This window comes from Vollenhovia emeryi, unplaced genomic scaffold, assembly GCF_000949405.1.
Source record: "Vollenhovia emeryi isolate VEMERY1.0 unplaced genomic scaffold, V.emery_V1.0 DF939129.1, whole genome shotgun sequence".
NCBI lineage: Eukaryota > Metazoa > Arthropoda > Insecta > Hymenoptera > Formicidae > Vollenhovia > Vollenhovia emeryi.
The window spans coordinates 1,773,914-1,789,122 of record NW_011967237.1 but is presented as its reverse complement, the minus strand read 5'-3'; the positions used below and the strand labels follow the sequence as shown (position 1 = coordinate 1,789,122).

Genomic DNA, 15,209 nt, shown 5'->3' with positions numbered 1-15,209 from the left:
ATAGGTACTTCTTCTTGAGGATCTTAGCTTAGCGGGATCTATAGAATTCCGGTAACAACTATTGTCCTCTTGAGCTAATAGTTCATCTACTGCGAGATGCGAAAGTTTCGAAACTAGATAATCGGCGCTCTGGGTGGCACGATAAACGCATCTGCGCGATCATATTATGTCTGTGATTACTGTGAACTTCCAGATTTGTATGAAAGTTCATCCGATATATATTATACATGTATAAAACGTGAATTAAGTAATTCTACCCTCACAACAGAATAACGCTAATCGTATTCATTCACATGAAAAAAAAAATTGTACCGTACAAATCTCGAATTTTCCATTTTTCATGAATTATTTAATTAAAATATGTATTTATATTTTGTAATATTAATCATACGTAGGATAACTCTGAATTCTCGCGTAATTCTCTCTTCTATTGTGGATCCTTTTCATCGCCATCAAATATCTCTAATAAAAGCCCTTAATATACGACTCGACAATATTGCAGTATCATATTCTCGCTTTGCAGGTAATATCCGAATATTGTCAGACGCGTCTACAAGCAAGGCCCTTCACGCACATAGTAATGGAGATGTATCGAGAGGTTGTGAAGTCGCCGCAACATGCGCGGAAACGAGCAGTCCACTATCAGCTGAATGCCCTGTGCCCTACACGGAACATGGTCGAACAACTGAATCAGCAAAAGACACTCTACAGTCTTCCGCAACGACAGCAACAGGATTACATCCAAGCTATGAATGGTCAACCGCTATCTTTTCAACATCAGCCTCGTATGGGGCAATATTTGTCAAATCAATTAACTGTTCAACAACGGCAGCAGCAACAACAACAACATAATCATGTTCAACGTCCGATCAATCAATTTCGCTCGCTTCAACAGCAACAGGATCACGCACAGCAGTTACTGAAAGACCAGCAGGATCATGGTAGTCATCATTACAATCACCAGCACGCAAAAGGGACACATTTCAGGACACAATCGCGCAATTCCCAGTCGCATCCTAATCTAACGAGTTTGTGCGACTCGCAGCAGCAGCAGCAGCAGCAGCAACAGCAACAGCAACAGCAGCAACAACATCGGGAGACCGCTCTCAGTGCCTACAGGGCGCACTTTCAATCGCAGCTGGATATCCAAAGCGGTAGCCGATCGATAGGCCCAGCGACGACACGTCGGATCCACCATCACTCGAGGACGTATTCGCAGCCGGTTTACACGCGGCTTCAACACACCAGGAGTAGCGGCAATCTGCCGACGGCGACGAGCGCGATGGCCGACGGTAATCCCGATGGGAATGTTTACAACGATCCGATATATGCCCTGCCGGTTAAGCCCTTTCTGAGCTCCCAGGATGTGCGAGTCAACGGACTGTCGGCGAAAACCCACGCGATCTGTCACGGCGACGAGGTTTACGGTGGATCGGCATCGATAAACAGGTACGTGCGGGATATCGTTCGCATACTTACTCGCGCCAGAGGACTAATCGATTTTTTATTAAACAATAAAGACCCATCCCGATCGAAATGGCCTTCCCTATGTGCTTGTGCCAATCGTTTTATTCATAATTTAACTTCTCACAATTTATGCAACCTATACTCTTTACACTTGTTATAATTTTTTAACTTGCGATGATAAGAACAAATTTTGAGATGAAAGAGATTTAATTTCTTTTTAAGTTTATCGTAAGCGTGAATTGTAAAAATAAAAACAGTGTTATAGATTCTGTAAAATAGTTTTTCGTTACAAAGCAAAAAACATTGAGAGAGAGAGAGAGAGAGAGAGAGAGAGAGAGAGAGAGAGAGAGAGAGAGAGAGAGAGAGAGAGAGAGAGATATTACATTTAAATGCGAATATTCTAACGAAGTTAAAGTCGTTCGGCCGAAATAATCGTCAGAAACTTAAGAAAATAATTACAATTACTTCTAATCTAATGTATCTTATTTTCTGCAATACCGCTTGCTTATTCTGAAAACAAATTTGCTCTGAAACAGGCACCCTTCGAATACCGGTCGCTCTCAGCCCGACGTAACTACGCAGCCAAATGAACGTCTTCGCGAAGATGTATACGGACGAACTCCTTCGGAAAGGGTGCTTCTGCAAAGGCAACACTCGAATCCGCAGCTGCCGAGCAGAACGCAAGCTGACGAAGATTTCAAGCGATTGTCGCAACCGAGCGTCGCGACGGCCGAGCCTCGATGCGTCGGCGTTGCTCGAAAAGAAGAACAGACGATACGGCAACAAAATTCAACAACTTCCGTAAAACTAAGGGGGATCCAGGGACCCCCGAAGCCACCTCGAATTATCACCACCTTAAGGAAAACCGCTCTCTCCGATTCGGAATGTAACAGCCACACGGAGCCGCCGGCAAAGCCTCCCAGGTAGTTTTTATTTCCTATATTACAATCAATTATCCGCGTCAGTTCACACCGTAATGTGTTATACATAAACTTTCTATCACGATGAAAGAGAGAAGAAAGTAGGATGTTCGTCGGAGAATTGAGCAACAAATTGCGCGTTATTAGAGAAAAGCATTCAATCCCGATGCAATTTGTTATTTCGAATCGTTACAAACCATCCGAGCTAGCCGATAAAATTTTAATCAATAACCAATTTCGTTTAGAGTGAGAAAAAAAGAAAGAGAGAAAAGGGTTTCTAGTAGTACTTCCGTTCTTTAATTAAATGTCCTTTTATTTAGCATTTCCCCGAACGGAGAAGTAAAAAAGATCTCGTAAGAGTTTAGAGGTCCCTTAAAACCCACCAATATACCACATTTAACACCGTACGTGCGAGACCGAGTAACTTCGCAATTTTGTATAACGATAATGTCGGATTACGATTAATTCAGAAATTTATATTTTCACTTTGAGACTCACACTTTCTCTGCCGGAATTTCATCGATATTACGAGGACGGGCGTTTCGGAGGCAAATGAGGACATAAGGGGGGCGTGAAACAGTTTCGCGATCTTCATGCGCGACCCGCATTATTAAGTTTTGCCACCCAGTCGTATGTTCGTGTTAATAAGCGCTTACGAAGTTCTCTCCAGCAGAGAGACGCGTTAGAGACAATTTTCCACTGACGTATTATGGTTTCGAACAGTTCGGGATACGCTCGGAGCATGTGAAATCAACTGAATGATGTAGCTAATTGCAATCGAATGTATGTCGATCCTATGCTTTCCTGTCGGAAAGGTCGAAACACGGCACGCAGCAACAACCTTTGACCCTTGTGAGAGTACGGAATTCTAGATTTTATACTGACATTTAGTCGAACGGAAATAAAACAAAAGCGCGTAGTTCGGAAATTAATACAATTTTTGTTGTAACTAGAAAATTATAAGTCGGAATCAATAGACGATTAAATTAAAATTGTCTACCGTCTCCGGCAAAACAATTTCTGATGCAAAATATTCACTGCAATGATTTTCAATGCAAGCATTCAATCTTGAATAACATATTATAAAATCGTTTATATTAATAATAAATTTTGTTCATAAAATGTTGATAAATATTCAATCTTTTTCATAAATTTTCAAGCAATATCTTTTGACTCATTTTTCTGTATTTCTTTTTAAAAAATCTAAATAAATCCAAGTATTAGAGGAAAGTCCCCTATTATGAGATAGATTCTAATATGGGATAACGGGGTTTCTGTTACATTAATCAGGCATCATCGGTTGATTCCACTACGAATTTATTGCCCTTGGAGCAAAATCTGTTCAGTGGAAGATTCATTGTTAGTTTATGTAATCGTTGCGAAAAAAGATATGTAATTGAATTTGGGTGTTGAAAACCTGCTACCGCATATTAGAAACCTATCTCATAATAGAGGCCTTTCCTCTAATAATAAATGAAACTTTGTCTAATTATACGTGATTCTCACAAGTGTGTCATCTTTGGTCGAGCTGAATCTTTGTAGCTCAATATTTTTGCGTGAATTTATAGGTACACTCTTTTCTATTCGTACTACGCGCCGATTATTTATCGGTCTTGAAACATGTTTCGTTGGAATAGTAAATTTAACATACTTAAATCGATAATCGATAAAAAAAATTTAAACTTTATGATGTTAACAAACATTCTTTAAATCACTATATAAAGAATTTATCGCGAATAATATCACCCCAGTTAGGGGGATATTTTTCACACTTTTACGCAGTAAATTCTTTACAGTTGATTTGACAAAAAATTAAATCAATTTTATTATGTTGAATTTACCATTCCAAAAATGATCAAGAACAAAAAATTTCACGACCAATGTAAAATAATCGGCACGTGGTAAAATGGAAAAGAGATATCTATAAATTCACACAAAAAATGTTACCCACCTAAGCTACAAAGATCTAGTTTGACCGAAGGTAGCACATTTATATTTACTTATGTAAATGCAAGAATGTTCTCTTGTTCTATTTTCACAAATCTGTGCTATTCTCTCCCATGGCAGGGATACCTCATTCCTAACGTGTTGTAAAAACTGACTCGGCCTCGCGAAAACGATTTTTACCTCAACGTATTTTTGCTGCGCCAGGTTTTCGGTGTAAACGATTGAAGATGGAAAGAAGAGAGGGACAGGAAAAGAGAAAGACAAGGAGGCACTTAGCGATGACTGCCCTAAAAAAGCATCCGCAGTCTACTCCAGTTAAAGTTTAATTAAACTTGGTGCGATAGAGTTCGTTAACATCGCCGTATATAGCAAGATTACGTTCTACGTGCTGTCTGTGAAATTTTGCCATAGGCGTTTCGGTTCGCTGCATAATTAGGTGCATCGCGGTATGTTATGCCGAATGAAAATCTCTGCTTAGCTCGATCCATATTAATCACGCGGCCACAAAAAAAAAGATGGCAAAAACGAAACCAGCCTCTTCAGCGTCAGCTCGCCGTTAACCGATTACATTTGACTTATACTATATAAATTTATGGTGTTTTTATATTAAAGTACACAATTGTGATACTTCATCTGTTGTAGTTAAAAGAATCGAATGAATATATTTTCAGAACAATGGTGAGGAACGGGCCCAGAGCTCGGCGGGGAAAAGCAGTTCAGAGAGCACCGTCGCGCTTGTATAGAGCTGTAGGTGGACCCGCTAGATGTTTCAATAAAGCGCAATGTGTTGGGCCTGAATTTGTGGTTCGCGCCAATCAGCCCCCGAAGACATTATGCGTGGGACAAGTCAAGGTACGAAAATTAAAGTAAATTGATCATAATGCGTGAATAATTAAAATTAAATAAAATAATTAGATTAAATAATTATTAAATAATTAGACGCGGAATGTAAATCCTTTTGAACATAAAAATGCCTGATACACATTTACCTTTTATTTTTAACTTCCAATTATTGTAAATTCTAAATTATTAAAATCACACGCGCAAATTATATTTTATATAATATATAAATCATTTATAATAAAAAACGAAATATTATTAATGGAAATGTTCAAAATCTTTTGCGTTTAATCTTTATCCATTTCTCATGCATTAATTTAAAACGAAACGATTTAATGCGAAAAAAGATAGAAAGAAAATTTTAAATAATTCATGAAATGGGTAAAAAATTAAATACGTGACTTTATTATCAACGTAATTTTATATAGAGTTTCACGAAGCCCGAAAAAAAAATTCCGGTACCGGGAATCGAACCCGAGCCTCCTGGGTGAGAGCCAGGTATCCTAGCCACTAGACCATACCGGAGATGGTATGGTGTTTCTGCTATAAACCATCACTATCATCCGACATTCAATTTATAAATTATGTAATATAAATTCATTTAATAATTACTAAAAATAAAACTGTTAAAAAATGACGATAAAATATTCTCAAAAATATGACTGCAAAATATATTCCGGTACCGGGAATCGAACCCGAGCCTCCTGGGTGAGAGCCAGGTATCCTAGCCACTAGACCATACCGGATCACGGTGGACGATCTCTAAATACTGATGACAACGCATATGAAAGTGACTATATTTTTAGAAAATGTATTATTGCATATTATGTTACTGAAATGTAATATGTAATATATATTAGATGCTCAATTAATAAAACAGTATTCACGCGTTATTAATTACACTGTACTATTATTTAATATTTTAATTATTTATAAATATAGATCAACTTATTGTGTATTATTCGAAATATTAAATTCGAAGCATTAAATAAAACAATAAAAAAATATGTGGTTACAAATTAATAAAGCAAACATTTAAATTTATTGTTAAAATAAAATCGAAATAATATTTATCAGCATTGCACAATGCTTAGTAAAAATTAAAAATATTAAGAATGAAAAAAATATTCCGGTACCGGGAATCGAACCCGAGCCTCCTGGGTGAAAGCCAGGTATCCTAGCCACTAGACCATACCGGATTGAAGACCAGGAGGCTAAAGTTCATATATCCATGTGCTATCAAAAATATTGTAATTTTTGTCGTAAAAAGAGATACATAATAAGCAATTATATTGTATAAATATGAACTTTTTTTTACAAAATATAATACGAAAGTTACTATCAATTTTATATAATCAAATATTATTATGCGATTACCCAATATAAAATAAGATTTATATTTGTTGAATACAATTAATATTAATTTAAAGTACAAAAAAATAAGTCGCTGATGTTAATTTTTTTACTCAAAGGACACGAAAGTTCTGAAATTATATTAAAATAATAGATACTGTCTGCACATGGCCACGTACACAGTTAAATTGAGCGGTAATTATTAATTGGTCTTAATAATAACTATTTCCTATTTTAAAATATATAATTATTTAATTTTCAGGATATAAATGAAACATTTAGATATTATATCTATTTTAATTTAATAGCTTTATCACTTTCTGCTTCTACAGCTAAAATCTAAAATTTATATTAACAAAAATCATATTATTTATTACTTTATAAATTTGTTTGCATCAAAATTTCAATGTACCATTTTTATTTTTGCTAAATATAAATAAAAAAAATTCCGGTACCGGGAATCGAACCCGAGCCTCCTGGGTGAAAGCCAGGTATCCTAGCCACTAGACCATACCGGATTACGGTTAGGGCACATCTTAAGAACGTACTTCTACCTACATGAAAATAAAATGGGGTGAAAAGAAAAGATATTCCGGTACCGGAAATCGAACCCGAGCCTCCTAGGTGAAAACCAGATCTCCTAGCCACTAGACCATACCGGATCTTGGTATCGCCGCGCAATTTGACTGTGTGCGTACAGACGGCTTTGTACAGACAGCACCCATTATTTTAATTTACATTATTTTAATATAATTTCAGAACTTTCGTATCCTTTGGGTAAAAAAATTAACAACAGAGATTTATTTCCTTGCACTCTAAATTAATATTAATTGTATTCAACTAATATAAATAAAAATGTTTTATAGTTTCGTGTCTCATATTGTTGTATAAAATATATTTGTAATTTATAATTTCCATAAAACGTTAGTATTAAAATAATATTAGAGATGTATAATATTATTTATGTCATACGTAAAATAAATAATTCCACATTTGTTGTGAAGAAATTTAGCATTTTCTTTTATGCAAGAGAAATGGACGTAACAAATAAATATTTATATCAACATAAAATTGTAGAAAGAAAAATAGAGAGAGAGAGATATGGGATGATATGATGGTAAATTAATATGCGTAGGCGAGCAACTCTGGTCGGATAGTCGTAATAATGCTAACAGGACAACGCGTGGAGGTAACCTGTGATCCTCAAAAGGTCACCGCCGGGGATTTATTCCAGGTAAGCTCATTAACAAAGAATCAAAGTGCACTAAACTCGTTATTTTCCCATGAACCATGTTAAAATAATGCACATTTCAAACAAAAGATAAAAAAAAGAGAAAATCGGATATTTCACGTAGCTTGATCAATATTCTCAAAAGATTATCAATGAAGAGATTATCTAGACCAATGACATTTTTCAAAGTTTAAAGTTCGAGAGTAATTTCAAACGGCTGAAAACGTTAATCTTCATTTGTGATGTCGTTCGTAGCACGATCATTATTTCATTGATAGTCATTCGCAAATGGCATTTGTCTGCAAATCAATCATACAATTAATGACTAATGCTTTTACACTGTCAAACTTGTAATACGTGAATCCGAAAATAATAAAGAAATAATAAACATCACCTATTTAAAACAACGTAATACGTGCAAATGTAAATTAATCAAATTAAGTGACATATTTCGGAAATCAGTTCTCGGTGTTTTTCTTTAAATTCTGTATCTCGTGTTTTATCGTACATATCTGTTCCATCGTAAAATTCTTTTCTGTGAAGTTTCTCAGAACGCTAATAAATTGTATCACCCATAAGTGAAATATATATCTTGATGTCTCGCGAGAGCACGGTGAAAAAATTACTTTTCATTTGCTGCACACGCGGAAGAATGTATCCTGCCGGTATATGTCCTGACAAAAATCCTTTAAAAAGTATACCTTGTCCGCTAGTTCTCAAGCGGAACTGGTTCGATTGTAATGCTCGCGCGACGGTGGCCTCTGAAAGCCACACTTAGGCCGCGAAAGCCAAGACATGGCCGGTTGTTTACGAGACCACAAATTCCGGCGTGAACTCGCGAGAAGTTCTGGCGAGCCGCCAAGCCTAATCATTATATACGACAGATCCACAAACCACGAGTTATGTGATCTCGACGACGAACGTATCGCGCAATTCCTTCTTCCATAAAAATCTACGTTTCGACATTTGTTCAAATCCAACATTACAAAGAGAAACTCTTCTCGTAGTATCGTCAATAAAATGATGGACCAAAAAAATCGATTGGCAATATTATTTCGAATTATTTGTAGGAGTATTAGAAATAAAATAAAATTATGTAAACTTCAAAACACTTCGCTATGTTTTAATAGCCAGTGCTTTTAAAATTTGCATAGCTTATATGTAGAACGCGTACCGAGCTTCTGTTTTATGAAAATGCTGAATTACAAAAGTGGAGCAAGAGAATTTGGTAGTATTTAATTTCACTAGTCTAAAAAGACAAGTCTGTGTGCTTCAAGCTCTTCCTGTCACTGTCCATCTACCACTTAATTCAAGCTTTTGAACGTGACCGGAGTATTTTATCGTGCAATTTTTAATAAATAGTCGATTTAAAGAGCGCCGAAAACTCGAGAGCTCACTGGGAACTTCCAAATTGGATTACTCCTGCAAATTCGTGCCAATAGAAAATTACCTCTGCGGTAGAAATGCGTATCGTGTCGCGCTATAATAATCTTTTGGAACAATCAAATGCACACCCGTGCTCTCTGCATTTAATTGCTTGTCTCGCATAATAATTCCATGCTAAATCGTAGCTTACAGACAGAGCTTTCCCTCTCACGTGTCTTACATAGATAAACAGAAACGCAAATCGAAAATACAGAACTAAGTATCAAATTTATGCCATTAATTTACAGTAAAAATTGATATATAAGAAATCTTTATGTCAATAAACTTCTTCATGTAATCATGTGTCATCAACAGTGTTAAAGCTATTATCAGTTAAACCAACATATATAGACTTGACCGATTTCAGAAAGGTTTACTATATGTACAATATATTTTATGCATTATACACGCAAATCCTTCCAGGCTATTGTTCAAGCGGAAAGTCTCGATGAAAACTTCACTCTAGGATTGGCCGTGCTATTGGCCGGGGATTTCGCGATGTTACCACCCGACACGAAATTGAATAAAGTCGCACCACCAGGGTGGTTAAGCAGCGGTAAAAGCAAAGGTTTGCTGGGTCTACCGACTAGTTTTATGCTGTATCTGCGACTCCGATTCTTCCTGCCATCTCTTCGTGGCACCAGGTTCGTTCGAATCAGACAACGATAACACGTTCGACTCGACTAGACTCGTTCGTTTTGTCACGACTACGACTAATTTGCCAAATAATTTTCAGAAGTTGGATATCAAAGCATCTGCTATATCTGCAAATAAGGCGTTGTATACTGGAGCAGCAGCTGGTCTGCCCATATGCCGAATTAATCAATTTGACGGGTCTCGCACTTCAAGCTGAATTCGGGAACTACAACGTCAACGTGAGTTAACGAGTGATTCATACGATGCGCGCTATTTGAAATGAGATTACCGTCACAATACGGAAGAATAAAACGTTCAAAAGTGATCGTTAAGCTCTAGATAATAGGGATTAAGTGAACTGAGAGAAGCTGTGGCACCACAGATAGAGAATATTTTGCGGTTCTGCAAAAAGTCTACATTCTTCTACCTCACAATGTTAAACTTGATTTCATTGTCGAACATTTTCTAAAACGACGAATTCTAAAGTTTAAGCGTAAAATAGATTTTAAAAATAAATATTGTACAATACGCATTCCAGAATTAACTTGCATTACATGCTTTCTAAATTAGATGTTAAACGTAAAAATGATATATTTTTACAATAACGGTATTGTGTATTCCACAATTTCTATGCTAAATTATCAAATTGGTACGTTCAACGTATCAATATTAGAGATTAATAGTCGAGTCAGTCTCTCAACAGCTTAAGCGAGTAGTCAAATTGACATTACATCGATATGTTGCGGCAGAGTTGACAACAATTCTGACATAATCCATGCGCGACTTCTCTGCTTCATCAGAGCTATTGTTATATCCCACAGGAGCACGGCTGTGGAGATTACTTCCTCCTCGAGCACTACGTGCCGGAGTCCTTGATATTGAACGCGGACCGGCATCAATCGCAACCCTGCGTCGACGCCGATACACTTCGGGCGCAGCTACACCGCGCTCACCGCGACCGCCGTGGCTTGGACTCGAACAAAGCCGAGGAGATGTTCATAACTCACGCGCAGTCCCTGCCGGATTACGGCTCGCACTACTACATCGCCACGGTAGACTCCAAGGAGCTGGAGAAACTGATGGTGCGGCAGAGAAAGGGAAAGAGCGCCGTGTCGGACAACCGCGACGGTGCGGGAAACGCTCGTCGCCAGGAAAAACCCACCCGGGAGACCTGTCCCGCTTATGGCAAGATCGGGATCCCGCGACTGGGCTCTCGTGAAAATGTGCCGATGATACCCTACTCGGACGAGCACGCGAAGAACGCGGGCTTGCGCCGCGACGAAACGTGCAATAACAGTAACAACAAAAACAACAACAACAACAGTATTAATAACGTTAACGGTAATAACAGTAAGAACAGTAAGGGCAACAAGAGAAAAACGGAGAGCAACGTGTGGCTGGCGATTCATTCTCAAGGCTTGAAGCTGCTGGAGCGAGGGGGCGAGCCGAGGGAGAGAACGGAACTGGCCCACTTTCAGTGGCGGGATGTGCAGACAGTGAGTTACAGCAAGAGTTGTTTGGTGGTGTACAGCAAGCTGAATGGGAAACGATGCAAGTTCAAACTGCGGATGGATCATCGAAAGTAAGTTTCTCGCCAGGATTTCGCAAGTCTCTTAATGGGCGGCGAGCACTCGAAAGTGCCGTGCGTATCGAGTGCCTCATTGTGCACTGTGCCGCCACCTTGCAACAACGACCTTTGCATAAAATATCTTTCTATTTTCTAGAAGTTACTTCGCCTTCAAGCTCACCTCCCTGCATCATCAGTTCTTCGTCAGACTTCGCTCGGAGCTCACGTCGCTCCAGGGCCTCGCTAAAGGTACACGTGCTCTTTCCTACCGATTAAGCTTGCTGAAATGTTTTAAACTTGAACTTTCCACGAAAGTTACGCGATAGGGAACTATCTAAATTGTGACACTTTGTCGCACGGATTTTGATCCTCTTCTATGGAAATCTACTTAAAACGTAAATATCGCAGAAAATTGAACTAAAATTCAACTGAAATTTCCGCAAAATACAATGTTTATATTAATAGTCTGACGGAACCTATTAAACGCAGAAACCTCTTTCAAATCTAATTTTTAATTTCAATCACTACTGCTAGTTTCTCGATTGCGTTTTTTTACTTTTGTTAGAATTTGTTTTATAGATACAACAACAAATGTAAATAAAGTTTAGGAGACTTCGAAAATTTTTGAAACGTTATTCCTTTAAAAAATTCATATGAAGATATCCAGGATAAAATCAATTCATATTATTTTTCAGATTTTGGAGTGCCTCTGACAGAAGCGAAACCTACACAATTAAAGTCCAAGATCGTCGATGGTAAAACTAAGATAACGATCGCGAGCGTGGTTAAAGCGCAGCAGAGAATAAATTATCCGATGCAGCTGGAAGAATACCAAAATAAGGAGAACGAAAATCCTCAGAAAGACACAATTGTAGTAACTTCAACGAAGGACGCTGGTCGCGAACCCGGCTTCTACTCGTCCGAAGAAGATGTTCTTTACGCACAAGTAAACGTGCGATTAGAACCAGAGGGTCAATCACGCGACACAGAGGAGGAATCGGAAAGAGGCTTAACGGCACCGCACAAAATCTTGGAATCCAAAGAAACGAAATCGGAGAACGACAAACTTTATGGCTGTCCCGGTCTAGAAAGTGAGATTGAAACCGACTGCACATATTCCTTCCCAAAAGTTATATCGAACAACCAGTTAGATAAACCTAACAACCCCGAAGAACTGTACGCCGCTATTAATAAAGTTCGTCTGTCGGGAAAGAGCGAATTTCCTGTTCCGGACGAAGTTTGGAATGTGTCAGATGTCAAGAAGACTTTGCAAAAGGTCATTTTATACATAAATTTTTTACCATTCTCTCATTACTGTTAGAATACATCTAACAGCAGATTCTACCCGAATTTGCTGTTAAACTTTCAACCCAAGATTATATTTCGTAATATTGATCTCGTGTTTCTGCTTTTAACGAAGCGACGTTATCACTTTAGATGAAAGCGGCCAGTCTACCGAATTACGGTGCGCCGAGGCAGTCGGGTGGTTTTCGTACGCCTAGCCTCCCGCGCCGGGGTGTGAAAATGGGAACGCGAGCGATTTACAGCAGCTTGGCCCAGAAAGATACCGCGCTTACCGACGACACGGAATCACTATCTCTAAAGTCCGATACCGAGTCGTCCGTTCAATCGCTATCGGCACGATCTGCCGAATCGCCCATGCCAGAGGCGTATGTGCTGAGTAAGTAATAGTATAAAAATATATTTTATGAATTCTCTTTGTATAAAAATTAAAGTAGTTCTAATTAATTGTGCAATTCAAAATGTTGCTTCTAACGACATTGCAATCAGATGAGTTTTACACAGTCCAAACAAAAAAATCACGTTTCGATACAAAAATGTTCTCACGAAGATTTTACAACACCATCTAATCAAACGTTATTCTCGAAACAAATAAGATAGTTGAAGCGCTGCTTTACCATCGCTGTGTGCGGACAATTTTTCGCTACTTTTACTCTATCAAAATTGTATGCGTTATTTACATTGATTACAAATATCGTGGGGGTGTTTTATTTAAAATCCGTTTGCTTTTTGCTTCGATAGATGCAGATATACGAACCAATGACGAAACATTCCGGATCCCGGAGGACGAATCGATATCCGTATCCTTGATGGCTCGTTTGGAAGAGCTGTCGTTCGCCGAGGAGCGAATTTTGCACACGATCAAGTTGGAACGCGGTCACGGTGGTAGCATAGGTTTGCAAGTGATGGAGGGTAACGACGGTGGCGTTTATGTTCAGGCAGTCTCCGTCGGCGGATCAGCCGATATGGCCGGAAACGTAAATAAAGGTTCGTGAGTAAAATGCTCGCGTTGCTTCAAAACGGAAAGCACCTAATTCATTCGCAGTAGAGATTAGTTGAAATTACAATCAACTGCAATACTGAACTGAATAAACCGAGGGAAAAAAACGACGCTATGAGATATACAAATAAATAAAATGAATTCGAATTAGAAAACAACGTAAAGAGATATATAACTAAAAGATCTCCGGTTAAATTTCCTTCCATAGGTGACCGGATCGTAGCAATAAACGGACAGAATCTGCTGAACCTTCGTTACGAGGAAGCTCTGAAGATGTTGCAGAGCTCGTCTGAAACGATCGAGTTGGTTCTCTCGCAGCCCGCTATTCGTAAAAGCATGGAATCGAGAAATGACCAGGTCCAGGGTTCTGTAGAAAACAATTACTTACAGTGAGTACCTATTTCCAACCGATATTTAACTTTCAACCGATAGTTTAGCAATTTACCAAAACAATAAACAATTGCAAAGCAAATTTCGAATAGTTTCGGATAAATCAGACTGAAAATGCAGCGCTGTCCGCTCCTTCCGATTCAAATGTCAATGCGACTGATTGATTTCGCGAATCAATCAATCTTTACAAATCAAAATCCGCAGGGTTAACTCTTTCGTTCTCTATCCCGTCCGCAGTGACATCAAATTCGACGTGTCGTCGGAGGCGGAAACATCTAGCATGATGAACAAGTGGATCGTTCAAAAAACCATGGACGTAGCGTCGGTGCAGAACACTTCGAGCGCATACAGCAGCGCAGCATCCAGCGCTATGGGCAATCATAATAACGCCAACAGCCTATACATGACTGATCTCGTTGACAATAACGCGTTAAAGTCTGCCAGCATGCTGCTGTCTATAGAAGATTTCGACGTCAGTAGAACAAGTCGCCAAGTTTTCATTTAGGTAAGTAAAGTATCTATATAATCTGCGTATATACAGGGTGCTAGAAAACTAAGTGCCATAAATTTGTGTGATAAAAGAATAGACGAGTCCAAGCATTTTAAGTATAGGAACCATGGTTCGGCGACGTTTTATTACGGCGTGATGGGCGTTTCATTAAATCGTCACAACGTCTGCGACGCAATGATTTTATTTCGTCAATTTTATATATGTATTTACAATAACTGTTCAAAGTTACGACCTCCAACGTTCCGACAAGTCACAGCAACGGAGCAATGACTGCCGCGTTCTTTGGAATATTCCAGGCATGTGTCGGATGATTTCAGATGCCTCTATGATGCGAGCGACCAGATCCTCCTCGGATTCGACTTTTTCAGAATAAATCATATTTTTCATTGCACCCCAGAAAAAGAATTCGAGAGGCGTTAAATCTGGTGACCTTGCAGGCCACGTCACAGGTCCACCCCGTCCGATCCACCTGCATTGCAGGAGTTGTGACGATTCAATTAATCGCCCGTCACGCCGTAATAAAACGTCACCGACCCATGGTTCCAGTACTTAAAATGCTTGTACTCATCTATTCTTTCATCACACAAATTTATGGCACTTAGTTTTTTAGCACCCTGTAT

At 38.6% G+C, this 15,209-nt stretch overlaps 1 protein-coding gene and 5 non-coding genes across 8 annotated transcripts in view; 1 reads left to right on the top strand and 5 right to left on the bottom strand.

Moving 5' to 3' along the window:
* The window catches only part of LOC105568450, a 90,469-nt gene that overhangs the window by 73,896 nt on the left and 1,364 nt on the right, over positions 1 to 15,209 (top strand). For all 3 annotated transcript variants that reach the window (XM_012024148.1, XM_012024146.1, XM_012024147.1), the window contains 13 exons: positions 524 to 1,449; positions 2,004 to 2,390; positions 5,006 to 5,186; positions 7,663 to 7,761; positions 9,607 to 9,827; positions 9,920 to 10,058; positions 10,641 to 11,401; positions 11,544 to 11,635; positions 12,082 to 12,662; positions 12,824 to 13,067; positions 13,430 to 13,675; positions 13,897 to 14,077; positions 14,316 to 14,583. In XM_012024148.1, the coding sequence (XP_011879538.1) occupies positions 524 to 1,449; positions 2,004 to 2,390; positions 5,006 to 5,186; positions 7,663 to 7,761; positions 9,607 to 9,827; positions 9,920 to 10,058; positions 10,641 to 11,401; positions 11,544 to 11,635; positions 12,082 to 12,662; positions 12,824 to 13,067; positions 13,430 to 13,675; positions 13,897 to 14,077; positions 14,316 to 14,583 (4,326 nt within the window). The remainder of the gene's footprint in view (positions 1 to 523; positions 1,450 to 2,003; positions 2,391 to 5,005; positions 5,187 to 7,662; positions 7,762 to 9,606; positions 9,828 to 9,919; positions 10,059 to 10,640; positions 11,402 to 11,543; positions 11,636 to 12,081; positions 12,663 to 12,823; positions 13,068 to 13,429; positions 13,676 to 13,896; positions 14,078 to 14,315; positions 14,584 to 15,209) is intronic.
* On the bottom strand, positions 5,628 to 5,699 carry Trnae-cuc. Its single transcript has one exon. It is a non-coding gene; the product is annotated as a tRNA-Glu (tRNA).
* Trnae-cuc lies at positions 5,849 to 5,920 on the bottom strand. Its single transcript has one exon. It is a non-coding gene; the product is annotated as a tRNA-Glu (tRNA).
* Positions 6,302 to 6,373, bottom strand: Trnae-uuc. The gene has a single exon. It is a non-coding gene; the product is annotated as a tRNA-Glu (tRNA).
* Trnae-uuc lies at positions 6,974 to 7,045 on the bottom strand. The gene has a single exon. It is a non-coding gene; the product is annotated as a tRNA-Glu (tRNA).
* On the bottom strand, positions 7,118 to 7,189 carry Trnae-uuc. Its single transcript has one exon. It is a non-coding gene; the product is annotated as a tRNA-Glu (tRNA).